General features: G+C 38.6%; 1 protein-coding gene across 3 annotated transcripts in view; it reads left to right on the forward strand.

Annotated features, from left to right (window-relative positions):
- LOC111181869 (cell cycle control protein 50C-like) overlaps window positions 1–16,109 on the forward strand; it is a 73,699-nt gene that overhangs the window by 10,462 nt on the left and 47,128 nt on the right. For all 3 annotated transcript variants that reach the window (XR_016392981.1, XM_022587804.2, XM_022587719.2), the window contains 4 exons: window positions 1,919–2,020; window positions 3,289–3,376; window positions 7,201–7,341; window positions 12,822–13,031. Coding sequence is in view for 2 of the 3 variants with exons in the window: in XM_022587804.2 (XP_022443512.2) it covers window positions 1,919–2,020; window positions 3,289–3,376; window positions 7,201–7,341; window positions 12,822–13,031 (541 nt within the window). In the remaining variant the exon portion in view is untranslated. The remainder of the gene's footprint in view (window positions 1–1,918; window positions 2,021–3,288; window positions 3,377–7,200; window positions 7,342–12,821; window positions 13,032–16,109) is intronic.

Here is a 16,109-nt window from a genome sequence, read left to right on the forward strand (position 1 = left end):
AAGTGCATTGTGCCTCTAGGACTAATCAAAAGATGATGATCTTGGAGGCCTTGTAAAATCTTGGACAAAGAATTATTGAAAACAGTTCATTAAAACACTTCTGTCCCCAGCATGTGAGTGTTCTCTATTTATTTTGTCATGTTTATATGAGTATATACCTTTGGGTAAGTAGAATGCTCTTTTTAGCTTCCAAGAAAATGTATGGTAAGTTCCATTCCATGGATTTCATATTTTCTGTAGTTATGGGTCATCAGTAGAGGTTCCCTCCTTTGGTGAGGAAATATAATCTGTCATTCCTGCTATGCCTGGCTTGTTCACCTTCACATCCGTGCTCTCTGTTTACGATGTTGCAGCCCGCCTCTCAGGGCCCAGCTTCTCCCTTTCTCAGTGTTCCAGAGGCTTTTCTCTTACCAGGGACTAAGCTCCTCAGCCTTTGTTGTTTTCTGTAACTGGTCACACTTACCATGACCTTTATTTTCAGCCTAACCTGGGTACCAGCTCCCATCTTCCATACTCATCCTCTTAAAGGTCCTTAGGGCGAGGCCAGATTTGCATAGCATAAAAGAATCAGTTGACTCAGGGAACTGTAAAGTAATACTTTTGTATTTCTAGCACTGAACATAGCACCTGACATATAGGAGGCACTTAATAAAATTTAGGCCTTCATATTTTTAGATGCGTACCTTCATTATTTTGGAGGTAGATAGAATATTAATTATAAATAGCTACCTTGGACATTTACATTTGCATCATATGTGCTGTTAGTAAAATCTGTATCAAGCCCACTTGGAGAAGTTCTAGGGGGCTTCCCTGGTGGCGCAGTGGTTAAGAATCCGCCTGCCAATGCAGGGGACACGGGTTTGAGCCATGGTCTGGGAAGATCCCACAAGCCACGGAGCAACTAAGCCCGTGTGCCACAACTACTGAGCCTGTGCTCTAGAGCCCGTGAACCACAACTACTGAGCCCACATGCCACAACTACTGAAGCCCACACTCCTAGAGCCCGTGCTCCGCAACAAGAGAAGCCACCGCAATGAGAAGGCTGCGCACCACAACGAAGAGTAGCCCCCGCTCGCCGCAACTAGAGAAAAGCCCTCACGCAATAATGAAGACCCAATGCAGACAAAAATAAATAAATACAAATTAAAAAAAAAAAAAAAGGAGAAGTTCTAGGGCTTTGGTATTTCACCATGAATGTAGAAGCACAATGGTAGCCTGTGATTGGGCAGCCTCATTCGGCAAAATCCATGAAAACGCCCATCTCTCATGGCCACAAGGCTACTTATTGCTAAGGTGAAAACCACCTTTCTTCTAGATCAGTGAACTATTCCATATTTTTGTCCATAACAAATGGTTCACCATTTCTTAACCAAGTACAATATGCCACAGTACTGTGCTAGATCCTAGTGGTAAAAAGACAACACCGGAGCTGGACACCAAGGAGCTGGGCTTATGTCTTTCACATGGGCAATTGTGAACATGCGCCTAAACACGCTCAGTGGCTCCAATTTTAAATTGTGTTTCATGGATTTGCTTTGAGACCATGTGAATTTGATGCTTACCACAACCCCTAGGCAAAGCATCTTTCCTAGTATTGCTGGGAAATATTTGTGAAATCAACTTTTATATATTGAGAATACAAAGGCTAGTTATAAAATTTTTTCAAGGCAGGAATGTGGTAGCCCTTACAAAGACATTAAAAATAAGTTACGTAGTCATTTTAATAATTTTGTATAGACCAGGATTTTCCAATACTGATTTTTAAAAATAATTTCTTGGGTTTCTATCTGATATAAAGAAACTTTCAGTTCACATCAATATTTTTTGGTACTACTTCTTATATTTTAAAACTCCTGTCCGTGTTTATTACTATTTCAGTTTGTTTTTCTCTTTTCTTACATCTTGCTGTTCTCTACAGGGTAATGTTTATATGTACTACAAATTGTATGGCTTCTATCAGAACCTCTATCGATATATTCTATCCAGAAGTAATAGCCAACTGGTGGGTACAGATGTAAAGGTAAGGCTTTATTTAACTTGGTATAATACTCTTTTTTTTTTTTTTTCAAGCCAGATGGATCTTTCAGTCTAAAAGACAGTATGGAAAATAAACTCAAAAGCTAAGTTTTTACAAGACAGAAATGCTCATTTCATTCTTGCATGAACTGAAGGGACTGAGTATTCAGGATAACTGCTACTTTCCCTCTTCAGAGCAGGAATGTGAATCTTGTCCAATTAGATGTTTAGCCTTTCGTGCACCAACCATTTTTTTATTTGACAGCATTTTATATTAAAACCAGATACATATTGGACTGCCCAGGTCTTGGTAATAATGAATGTGTCAGAAGGGCAAATCTTCAAGTACCTTTCAACCACAATTCAGGATTTATGTTTCTCTTAATAAAGTTGATGGCATACTGGAGCTTCTTCAAACAGTAGAGTTTTTTGCTTCTTTGAATGACTGACACATCGATTAGATTTCAATATTATTTTCTCATACTTAATTTCTGTAGTTATCTTTAAAGTTGCCTATTTTAGTTGATGGATGTACCAACCATTTTGATAGTAACCTTGAGTGATTGGCTTCAGCCTAGCTCACTCTATATCCACCATTGTCCTTTTTATAACTGGGGGCTTCAATCAGCCTAGTTTAAGGAAACTGGGCTCTACTTGATTGAATAAAAGCCTTTGGTTTAATGAATATTCTTTCAGACCTAAGATTACAAAATTTAACTCTTGGTAAATGATATTCAGCATGCTGGCAAGAAAAGATAGAAGGAAACCTTTTCTATACTGGCATTATATAAAAGGGATAACCAAATGGTTTTTAGCAGCCACTCTTTTTAAAATGTATTCTTGTAGTTAGGTGGATGGATTTCCCTGTGATAAGTCATCCAACTGTAGAATCACAATTTATATACTTTTTAGAATATAAGTTACACTCCAATAAGAAAAAGCTTTTAAAAATATATTCCATTGTGGGCTTAGTGTGGTATTTAGCACAGCAAGCAAAGTAAAATTTCTTCCTGCAGACATATTTGGTATGCTATGTACTGTTAATGAGGAAAGAAACTACACACACGTGCACGTACACACATACATATCTCCAAAACACAAAAATTGTCTAGTCTAGGTCAGCCAGCAGCCTGGGAACAGCAGGTAGCAGCCCATAATCTCAATCTGTGCCAGTGGATCAGCATGGGTTGATTTACACTGCCAGTATTTTCACTTCCAGCATTTTAAGAGATTTTACCAAAAACACTTCTTCGTGTATCATTTCTCATCCAGGATGTTAGAAACTGTGCTCCATTCAAAACCTCCCACAATGGGATCCCCATCGCTCCTTGTGGTGCTATTGCCAATAGCATGTTCAATGGTAGGTGTCTTTTCCTATCTCCATCATCTTCCGTTTCATGAGTGTGTAACAATCTAAATATCCAGAAGATTACTCCTGTAGCTGAGTGGCAGTTTATTTTTTTTTAACATCTTTATTGGAGTATAATTGCTTTATAGTGTTGTGTTAGTTTCTCCTGTAAAACAAAGTGAATCAGCTATATGCATACATATATCCCCATATCCCCTCTGTCTTGCATCTCCCTCCCACCCTCCGTATCCCACCCCTCTACGTGGCCGCAAAGCACCGAGCTGAACTCCCTGCGACAGGCAGCTGCTTCCCATTAGCTATCTATTTTACATTTGGTAGTATATATATGTCAATGCTACTCTCTCACTTCGTCCCAGCTTACCCTTCCCCCTCCCCATATCCTCAAGTCCATTATCTATGTCTGTGTCTTTATTCCTGTCCTGCCCCTAGGGTCATCAGAGCCTTTTTTTTTTTTTAAGATTCCATATATATGTGTTAGCATACAGATTTGTTTTTCTCTTTCTGACTTACTTCACTCTGTATGACAGACTCTAGGTCCAACTCACTACAAATAACTCAATTTCATTTCTATTTATGGCTGAGTAATATTCCATTGTATATATGTGCCACATCGTCTTTATCCATTCATCTATTGATGGACACTTAGGTTGCTTCCATGTCCTGGCCATTGTAAATAGTGCTGCAGTGAACATTGTGGTACGTGACTCTTTTTAAATTATGGTTTTCTCAGGGTATATGCCCAGTAGTGGGATTGCTGGGTCACATGGTACTTCTATTTTTAGTTTTATAAGGAGTCTCCATACTGTTCTCCACAGTGGCTGTACTGATTTACATTCCCACCAACAGTGCAAGAGGGTCCCTTTTCTCCACACCCTCTCCAGCATTTATTGTTTGTAGATTTTTTGATGATGGCCATTCTGACCGGTGTGAGGTGTTACCTCATTGCAGTTTTGATTTGCATTTCTCTAATGATTAGTGATGTTGAGCATCCTTTCATGTGTTTGTTGGCAATCTGTATATCTTCTTTGGAGAAATGTCTGTTTAGGTCTTCTGCCCATTTTGGGATTGGGTTGTTTGGTTTTTTTGATATTAAGCTACATGAGCTGCTTATATATTTTGGAGATTAATCCTTTGTCAGTTGCTTCGTTTGCAAATACTTTCTCCCATTCTGAGGGTTGTCTTTTCATCTTATTTATGGTTTCCTTTGCTGTTCAAAAGCTTTTAAGTTTCATAGTTTGCATTTGTTTTTATTTCCATTTCTCTAGGAGGTGGGTCAAAAAGGATCTTGCTGTGATTTATGTCATAGAGTCTTCTGCCTATATTTTCCTCTAAGAGTTTAATAGTGCTTGTCCTTACATTTAGGTCTCTAATCCATTTTGAGTTTATTTTTGTGTATGGTGTTACGGAGTGTTCTAATTTCATTCTTTTACATGTAGCTGTCCAGTTTACCCAGCACCACTTATTGAAGAGACTGTCTTTTCTCCATTGTATATTCTTGCCTCCTTTGTCAAAGATAAGGTGACCATATGTGCGTGGGTTTATCTCTGGGCTTTCTATCCTGTGCCATTGATCTATATTTCTGTTTTTGTGCCAGTACCATACTGTCTTGATTACTATAGCTTTGTAATATAGCCTGAAGTCTGAGAGCCTGATTCCTCCAGATCCATTTTTCTTTCTCAAGATTGCTTTGGCTATTTGGGGTCCTTTATGTTTCCTTACAAATTTTGAAATTTTTTGTTCTAATTCTGTGGAAAATGCCATTGGTAGTTTGATAGGGATTGCATTGAATCTGTAGATTGCTTTGGGTAGTATAGTCATTTTCACACTGTTGATTCTTCCAATCCAAGAACATGGTATATCTCTCCATCTATTTATGTCATCTTTAATTTCTTTCATCAGTGTCTTAGAGTTTTCTGCATACAGGTCTTTTGTCTTCTTAGGTAGGTTTATTCCTAGGTATTTTATTCGTTTTGTTGCAATGGTAAATGGGAGTGTTTCCTTAATTTCCCTTACAGATTTTTCATCCTTAGTGTATAGGAATGCAAGAGATTTCTGTGCATTAATTTTGTATCCTGCTACTCTACCAGATTCATTGATTAGCTCTAGTAGTTTTCTGGTAGCTTCTTTAGGATTCTCTATGTATAGTATCATGTCACCTGCAAACAGTGACAGTTTTACTTCTTCTTTTCCGATTTGGATTTCTTTTATTTCTTTTTCTTCTCTGATTGCTGTAGCTAAAACTTCCAAAACTATTGTTGAATAATAGTGGTGAGAGTGGGCAACCTTGTCTTGTTCCTGATCTTAGTGGAAATGGTTTCAGTTTTTCACCACTGAGAACGACGTTGGCTGTGGGTTTGTCATATATGGCCTTTATTATGTTGAGGTAGGTTCCCTCTATGCCCACTTTCTGGAGAGTTTTTATCATAAATTGGTGTTGAATTTTCTCAAAAGCTTTTTCTGCATCTATTGAGATGATCATAAGGTTTTCCTTCTTCAGTTTGTTAATATGGTGTATCACATTGATTGATTTGCGTATATTGAAGAATCCTTGCATTCCTGGGATAAACCCCACTTGATCATGGTGTATGATCCTTTTGATGTGCTGTTGGATTCTGTTTGCTAGTATTTTGCTGAGGATTTTTGCATCTATGTTCATCAGAGATATTGGCCTGCAGTTTTCTTTTTTTGTGACATCTTTGTCTGGTTTTGGTATCAGGGTGATGGTGGCCACATAGAATGAGTTTAGGTGTGTTCCTCCCTCTGCTATATTTTGGAAGAGTTTGAGAAGGATAGGTGTTAGCTCTTCTCTAAATGTTTGATAGAATTTGCCTGTGAAGCCATCTGGTCCTGGGCTTTTGTTTGTTGGAAGATTTTTAATCACAGTTTCAATTTCAGTGGTTGTGATTGGTCTGTTTATATTTTCTATTTCTTCCTGGCTCAGTCTAAGAAGGTTGTGCTTTTCAAAGAATTTGTCCATTTCTTCCAGGTTATCCATTTTAATTGGCATATAGTTGCTTGTAGTAATGTCTCATGATCCTTTGTATTTCTGCAGTGTCACTTGTTACTTCCCCTTTTTCATTTCTACTTCTGTTGATTTGAGTCTTCTCCCTTTTTTGCTTGATGAGTCTGGCTAATGAGTCTCCCTAGGCGGGAGGGGGGGTGACGTTCAAGTGTAGGGCGGGGCCTCTGCTTAGGACCTGCGGGAAAGGGTAGCTGCAGCACTTGAAAAGGAGGGCCTCTGGAGTGTGGCGTTCCGGAGTTTGGAGGTAGGGCCCTGGGTGGGGGTGTAGAGGCGAGGCTTTGGCTCTGCGCTGCAGGAGGGAGGCTCTGAGGGCAGAGGATTAGGCCCAGGAGCCCAACAGGCTCCCAGGTGCCTAAGTGGACAGGGAATGCGCCGGCCGCATTCGCTTCCGTTCCTTCACGCTCCTCCCCCACCGTCTCCCCCAGGGTCTCCCGCATCGCTGCTGGACCCCTAATCGTGGGTGGGTCCCACTGGGTGTAGGATGAATGGCAGTTTTTAAAATACTGTTTGTATACATTATCCACTGATTTATGATATTTCATTTGCAAATAAGTTCTCCCTTACCAGAGATTTGAAGTAGTTAGGAAACATGAGTCAAATGGAGTCTAAGAGTATTTTTCAATAATTGGGGCCTTAGCCAGAAAAAGAATAGTCTTCTGTTTCCAGCATCTATGCCATGTAGGCATGTGGAGAGTCTTCAAACCCTGCTTTTTAAGCTGTGTCTGGTTGTTCACTTCCAAGTGTGGCAAAAAATGCTTACTTGAATCTAACACAGTTTTTAATTTCCCTACAGACACCATTATTCTTTCTTACAACCTTAATTCATCTATCCATGTCAAAGTACCAATGATAAGGAGTGGAATTACATGGTGGACAGACAAGTATGTCAAGTTTCAGAATCCAAGTTTCCAAAATCTTTCTAGTGCATTTGCAGGTAAGATCCATACATTAGCTCAATATTCTCCTCTCTTTATAGAAACTTTGGTTTTGATGTGTGGGGGCATGTTTATGATTCCGCCTTGTTTACTTCTTTGCTGACTAGCTTTTGGTTATAATATTTCCTACCTGTGGGCACCTCCGTCACATATCTTTCAGAAACATGAAATGATTGGTACCCCAGTTCCTTCTAGTTTACCATTAGGAAAAGGCAATGTTTTAAGAAACTTGTTCCTTCATCTATAATTATGTGATCATTATTTACTGTTCAAACTAGTGCACTTTTGAGAGTGAAAGGGGTCCCTAGAATAACTAAAGTTATATATTAATTCGAAAGTTTTATTTATTGATCAGTAAATTGACATTACCATATTGATGGGCATATAAAAGAATTCTATTACAAACTATTTTAAAAATGCAATTATTTCAAAAATTAAAATAGTATATCTGTGTACATTAAACCAACTTAAAAAAATACTTTAAATATTATCTAAATGCTAAAAGATAACATAAACAGAATAATTATTCTGGATACAGAGTCACACACTTTAATCAGTTTCGGTCTTCATTTTATGCGCCTGTATTTTTCTAATGAAAAATTTGGGGTTTTGTATTTTTAAAAATATTTTGTTAAAATATTTTTAATTTTTTCACAAAATTGTCTGCACTCTTTTTTTGAAGTGCATTTTGTGGTTAATCAGTTTCAGATTGTTGCACCTTTAATTGATTCTTCTCTTTTGAACATAACTTTTTTTTAACTGAGAAAATATCTAGGACTTCCCTGGTGGTGCAGTGGTTAAGAATCCACCTGCCAGTGCAAGGGACACAGGTTCTATCCCTGGTCCAGGAGGATCCCATGTGCCATCGAGCAGCTAGGCCTGTGCGCCACAATTACTGAGCCTGCACTCTAGAGCCCGCGAGCCACAACTACTGAGCCCATGTGCTGCAACTGCTGAGGCCCACATGCCTGGAGCCCAAATATTTTTATAGGCAAGGTCTTTTTTTGACTTCACAATTTTTCTATCTATGATTTTTTTGAATGTTTTACTAAATTTAGATGCTATGAAATCTTAGATTTCCTGGATATCATTTAATTCTCATCAAGAAGAAAATTTTATCCAATTAAAATAGGAGCTCCATCAAAATAGTTTTCACATAAATTGAGATATTTCAAAGCACAATTATAGAATTTAAAAATTAAATCTTGTACACATTTTGAACTCTCATTATATAATATGTTCAATTGTTCCCTTGCTTTTATAGGGGTAAATTTCAATATCTTCTTGTTTGCAAACTTGATTTTCAATAATTACAATTAACTATATCCTCAAAAACTAAGGTTTGTGGCATTCCACGTGTAGAATACTTTGTCTAAAACTTTACAACTATTTTGAATAAAATTCCACAAAAACTTAGAGGGCTTATTTACCACGAAAAAGTTCAGGATCATTGTAGGACGTATCATTTGATATAGAAAACAGTTCTTTGAAGCCTCAAACATTTCTAAAATTTTGGTTGATGATTTGTAGCAAAGACAGACCACATGTACTCTCATGCTAAAGCATTTCTTTAACATCTTTGTCATTGTAAAAATTTTGCAGTTCATTTCCTCTGTGAATATATGAAAATATTTAAATTTGCACAACTACAGCTCTTTTTTTGAATAACAAAATGTTGTAGCTTGTTTGGATACAGTTGTTAATTATATATGTTTCACAACCAATTTTAAGCCCATTTCTCCATAAATTTCTCAATTTACTAAGAAAATATCTTTACTCTGATGTTGTGCTCCACCAAATTTGCATTTATGTTATCACTATAAAACCAAAATATTTACACTTGATTGTTGAATTTTTTAACTGAATTTATAGTAATATTTATAATCATGTCAGTTTTATCTTCCAATACTGAATATTGAAAAGCTTTGCCTTGATTCCATGAAGAATCAAATAAAAAAAAATCAAACCAATGTATTCAGATGGATGAATACATCTGAAGACATTGATTTAAAACTGCTTTCATTTAACTGTTTACGAGGTTCTTTTTGTGCTCATACAGCCAAAATATTAAAGTTTTCCTTTGATTATAAAAAAAATTAGTAAAAAAGTGAAACTAGAAGGAAACTTATTTGATATAAATGAAAAGTAATGCTCACATAATGGTATACAAGTGGACTTTCTGTAGCTCCTTGAGGCAAAGCACTGTCTTTGAATACACTCTTTTTTTCCCCACATCTTTATTGGAGTGTAATTGCTTTTAGAAATAAGTGCAAACTTTTGAAGTAGACTCTGATGTTCTTCAGCAATTTATGTCTTTTGATTTTTCCCATGGTCATTGACATCATGATGGTTCCCGTGGTGCGGGGTATATGTCAAGCAACATTGCAAGTATCAAATTCATCAACTTTCTTTAAAAAAACTGTGCTTAATTTTTCATTAAACATGTATGTTCCTTGTTTTAGCTCTTCACAGCCAAAAGGATTTACTAGCAAATAAAAAACTGATACCAAACAATAAGGTAGTTATATTTTTACACCATATAATAAATAACACTGTTGCAAGAGAGTTCAAACTACTCTCAGCAAGACTGCTCAGCATCTATTTTTCACACTACATCTTGTGCCTGTAACATAATCTGTAATATCCCACATTTCCCACCAGCCCCACTGACTTGCAGCCTGGCAGCTCCACATGTCTCACAGACCAAAACATAGGCTGTGGCCTAACGGGCTGCACTGTCAAACTGTGGCAGGGGTCACAGGGATATGTTGTGTTTTGCTGTGAAGGGCCACTGGTTATCTTTCATTAATTAAAGTAAGCACTCTGTTCACTGTACATGGGTATCTCACTACTAGCTAAGACCATGGCTGAAAGGATGACATTATATGTACATTATTTGCTTGGGATAAGTGCTAAATCGGATGAGATAATGGACAACAGACATAAACTGGGACTGTCTTAGGCAAGCTGGCATGTCTGGTCACTGTATCCGTAATTAAATTCCCAGTTTTTGAAAGGAACTTGGCAATATGCTATTGTTTTGTCTTACCATAACCACAAGCATATAACACAAAGCATCCTTGGCTTTCTCTTATCTCCTACTCCTACTCTTTCTTACTTCTATTGTAAGAGTTACCATGTTTTATTATAACTATCTATTTGAATACTTGTCATCCCCACTTTATGTGAACACCTTGAGGAAAGGGATTAGATCTCATGCTATATCCCTGGTGCTTGATATAAGTGAGCAATCAAGAAATACTTATTGTTAAGTGAATGGATGAATACCAAGGACCCAGCTGAACTTGGAAAATGAGAGAAGTTGATGCTTCTTACACCATGCTTCTCATACTCTCTGGAGACATGGGATGGGGTAGGATTAGGGGTTGATACGGAAAGGCATGCTTGAACCTGCACTTTTCACTCCCTGGGTGACTTGGCTATCACTGGCCTATAGGACACATTGACTTGAGCATGAGCTCTGGCTGAAGTAGAGAGAGGGTGAGGTCCCCATGCAGGTACCAAAGGTAATTTTGATTTCGATCAATATTCTTCTAGCAATAGCGATCGAATTCTTGGGAAGGGCCAATGTTGCCACAGTTTTTGGAGAGAAGGTTTCTCCAGCAAAGGATTATTTCCAGAGGAAGCATAAGTATACCAACATACTTCAGATTAATCCAGCCAAATTTAGCACATGCTTTTATAAGCACTACAGCCCATGCTTAGAAAATAAGACTGGGTTTCTTTTAGGAGAACATAGTTAGTTGTCAGAGGTGAGAAAGAATGGTTTCCTACAAATAGTAGAACCAGTTTTATGCAAGTAAAAAGTTCACTGGACAACTTCCTCTTGTTGATTATTTTAAAATTCAAAATGCTGTTTATTATCAGCTTCTGTCAGCTTTCATTGGAATCGCTCATCCCTTTATCAAGCATTGATTGAACACCTACCATGTGCCAGGCACTGGACTAAATGCCAGTGAAAAAACGATGAGGAAGACACTGAACTTAAGAGTCTGCTGTTGAGTGGGAGAGACAGTCATGCCCAGGGCGGTAAAGTGGGAAGTATGAGGATGAGAGTAAACTCAACAGACTTCACCCGGTGCTCCCAGCATTCCTACAGCACAGCACCCAGACCTACCAGGCTTCCAGGTTTGCAACACCTCTGTTCTCCACCTTCTCCCTTCTACAAGTTCTTCTTCCTTGCTTCCAACTTCGAGCTCTTAGGTACAGGTCTGCAGGGAGTATCCATGCAACACGATCTTCATGCACTTCTATAATCATTTCCTTAGAATATAGTCTTAGAAGGAGAATTTCTGGACCAAAATGGATGCAAAATATATTCAATCGTTTTTTAAAAATATTTATTTATTTATTTATTTTGGCTGCGCCAGATCTTAGTTGTGGCACGCAGGATCTTCGTTGTGCCATGCGGGCTCTTCATTGCAGCATGCGGGACTCCTTAGTTGAGGCATGTGAACTCTTAGTTGTGACGTGCATGAGGGATCTAGTTCCCTGACCAGAGATCGAACCCGTGCCCCCTGCATTGGCAGCGTGGGGTCTTACCCACTGGACCACCAGGGAAGTCCTCAATCTTTTGCTGCATGTTCCTAGATTGCCAAAAATGTGGTTAATCCACACATCTGTCTGCTCTGTACAAGAGTTCCCATTTCCACTGCCTCATCAATGGTTGTCATTCTTTTTTTCTTTAAATATAAACCTATTTTTAGGTGAATGGTATCTTGTTTTAATTTGCTTTCTTTACCTTACTAATGATGTTAAAGAAAATAAACATTCCCCATGATGCTATCACCGAATACCACCACTACTATAATTTTGCTGTACCTATTTTTTCAATGCTTTATTATACATTTTATATATTTGAATACATAATATACATATGATATTCTGCTTTTTTTAACCCTATGACAGTATCATCAGCATTTCCCCCCACATTTCCTTAGAGTCCTTATAACCATTATTTTTTTTAAATTAATTAATTTATTTATTTATTTTTGGCTGTTTGGGTCTTCGTTGCTGCGCGTGGGCTTTCTCTAGCTGTGGTGAGCAGGGTCTACTCTTCATTGTGGAGCACGGGCTCTAGGCGCGCGGGCTTCAGTAGTTGCGGCACGCAGGCTCAGCTGTTGTGGCTCGTGGCTCTAGAGCGCAGGCTCAGTAGTTGTGGCACACAGGCTTAGTTGCTCCATGGCATGTGGGATCTTCCCAGACCAGGGCTTGAACCCGTGTTCCCTGAATTGGCAGGCGGATTCTTAACCACTGCGCCACCAGGGTAGCCCATAACCATTATTTTTAATGGTTGTGTACTCAGGTAGCTTACACACACATACTTTTTAAAAAAAATTTGTAATTTTGATTCCTCTTTCCTCAAGAATACGGAAGTTGTTTCATTCTCTACATTTTAAGAAAAACTAAAGGTGGTAGATGATTTTACTCCACCACATCCATTGTTAACTTTCCACAGGAACCACAAAACCTCCGAACTGGCCTAAGCCTGCCTATGAACTAGATGAAGAGGATCCAGGAAACAATGGCTTCATCAATGACGACTTCATTGTGTGGATGAGGACAGCCGCATTTCCCACTTTCAAAAAACTGTACCGCCGACTCCATCGAATAGAGCATTTTACTGAAGGCTTGCCTGCTGGTAGTTATAGTTTCAACATAACCTACAGTATCCTTTTATTCCAGTTTTCTTTCTGGGGATGAAGGACAATCAGTGTCCATCTGGATACTAGTTGTTGAACTATTTCATTCTATACCAATCGAATCTATATATATGTAAAAGAAATACATATTTATCTTATAGGCAGTACTGTCACTCCATCACCATATAGTTTGTCTCCACTTTATATATAATTAAATGTGTGTTGTTGTTGTTTTTAAAGGAACAACAGTCAATAGCAGTATCAGGTAAGTAGGTATGGATAAGGAGGGAAGGGCTATTTCTGTCCCTGAAGAAAGATTAAGTAACACTGGGCCTAGAGATCTAAAACAATGAGGAGAAGCCTGCCGTATAGGATGGGATGACATGGAGGACCCTGGAAATAAAGAGAGAGGTTTACTAAGAAGTAAATTTGAAATATGGACTAAAAACAATGAAAACTGAGAGAGATTGTAGAACCTTTTATTTTAGGCAAAAGTAGCATAGACCAAGGGAGCCCTGGAATCAAGGGCAGGTTACGTTCATCCAACCCACATAAGCCATGCTACAAGCTCTGCAGTGAGGGTGCTGTGTTCTTTCTCTATTAGGTACGAAGCCAGCTAGCAGGAGCCAGTGCTTTGGTTATGGACATACGGTCCACATTAGGAGACATACTTTAATATGAGATTCTGAAATGTTTTCACTTAATTTAAAAATACAAATGTAACTCTTAAGAACAAAAAGGACTTAACTTCAAAATGACACCAAACACTATCTTTTAAAAATTATATATTTAAATACAATTTATACTAACTCTGGTCTTCAGACTTAGTTTTGAAGTCCCTTTCTGACTCTCCCTGAGGCAGAATTCTCTCAGAGGCAGGTCTTTCCAGGACTTGTACACAGCTTTGAGACGTCAGCCTCATTAGGTATCAGCAACCCCGTAGCATCTCAGGGCTACCGGCTAGGAGTTTTTCACGGGGCCCCCCAGCCGGCTAGAGGATCTGTACACCAAACTGTCTACCTCCTTTGTTTCTTTACCTCTCAGGGAGCTTGACTGAGAGATTCTTGGGTCAGTGAATAACAACGTGTGTTTCAGTTCAACGCTCCGTCTTTTCTTCTTTTCTGTCCTAGAGCAAAGCGCAAATGTCTCCACTCTGACAGGGGAGTGGGGACGTTCCTTGGGCAGAGATACCCCCACTGATGTGACACCATCTCTACCTCTCAACTTATTGCCTCCTTTTGTTTACTGACCAGGAGTATGGTTTGCATTCAGCCATTCCTTTAGCATGGTCCCTAATTCTAGTCTATGAAAAGGAAAACCAGAAATTGCTCTGTCTTGTACAGCATTGTATGTACAGATCAAAGAGTAAGCAATAGAATATTACCTTCTGAATAGGATTTCAGCAACCCCTCTCTCCCCCTCCTAGAAAATTTGAGATTGAAAATTGCTTGGCAATAGTCTGTCAAGTTGGACCTTCTGTTCCCATCAACTTTTTCTGTGATTGCCCTTACGAGTAAAGCAGTTATGGTAGCAATCAAGACACAGGAAAAAAGCCTATCGTGTACTGCTGCCCTCATAATGCATTTCAGTGAGTTTAGGGTTGAGGAGAAGACAGAGTCCATGCTCCGAACAAAGGAGACACTATCTCTCTGCTTGAAACATGCCTTCCTTGGGCATCTTCGTTCACAGTCGTATTTTAATGCTGATAACTCTCAAATCTAAATCTTTAGCAAAAAGCCTCAGTCCAGAGCTTGAGTCCTATGCTTGCACCACCTGTGTTGAACCCTTCCATCCAGCCTCACTGCCTGGCTGATATGCAAGGAGAACTAAGCCTGAGCTGCAGAAAATGCTACCACTTCTAAGGGAGAAAAGACCCGCTGTGTGAGGAAAAGACCCTCTTAATGGAACAGCCAGGCAGCCGAGTTGAGATGGCGCCCAAGGACCTGGTGACAGTGAGGAATTTTGATGGAAAAGAAAGAGAACTAGCTTTCCTAACAAGTTTGTGCCTTTAAATAGTATGTTGCCAAGTGATTTGAGGCCTTTTAAGAGCTTTGCTGGGAAATGCTGTTGCTATGAGAAGCCTTTATTTGTTTATTAGTTTGGTTTACAAAAGGCACCAGATGTTTAAAAACCTCAGGCCACATGCATGATCAAAATGACATCATTCAAATGCTAACGATAGCAGAGCCAGTTTAAACACTTTCTCCCCAGCAGTGAGGGATGCTGGCCTTTTCAAATCTCAAATGAATGCACCACCTTTAGTTTTCCCACCAAAAACGTTTTGCCATCTATCTCACTACTTTTTTTGCTCTTCACTCCTCTTGAAGAATTTTCCAAGAGGTAGGAATCCATACCTTAGCCTATGAAGGACTTTAGCCTACCCTGGGTATTCTGATCCTTAAACGCAAATTTAGGTTTGCTGCAAAACCTATCTGTAGTCTTTTCATTTCCTTGGGTTTAGAAATTAACTATATTTGTTCACTAGTGAGTTGTCTATAAGTCATTCAGATCTATCTGTGTCAGAATTTCTTTCATGGATTACAACTATTTAGAGGGAAGACTTGTTTTTACTTAATTTCATTCCAACAAAATACAACATACTGCTTGGTAAAGATTAGACTATATGAAATTGAATAGTCAACCATTTTTTACCAACAAAACCAGCAGTATTATACGGTTCAGGACTTCCCTGGCAGTCCAGTGGTTAGGCCTCTGTGCTTTCACCGCACGTTCGATCCCTGGTCAGAGAACTAAGATCCCATGTGATAAAAAGCACAACCAAAAAAAAAAAATATATATATATATATATATATGTGTGTGTGTGTGTATATGTGTGTGTGTATATATGTGTGTGTGCGTGTGTATGTGTGTGTGTATATATATGTGTGTGTGTGTATATGTGTGTGTATATGTGTGTGTGTGTATGTGTGTATATATATGTGTGTTTGTGTATATATGTGTGTGTGTATATATATGTGTGTGTGTATATATGTGTGTGTGTGTGTGTGTATATATATATATAGTTCAACCTAATGTATTTAGGATATGTAGTGGTAGAGCTGAGAAGTGCTGAGACAGATCCTTAACAGGTTTTCTTTTCTTAG

Source organism: Delphinapterus leucas, chromosome 4 (assembly GCF_059928025.1).
Source record: "Delphinapterus leucas isolate spDelLeu-1000000601 "Yukka" chromosome 4, BTC_Dleu_Yukka2, whole genome shotgun sequence".
NCBI lineage: Eukaryota > Metazoa > Chordata > Mammalia > Artiodactyla > Monodontidae > Delphinapterus > Delphinapterus leucas.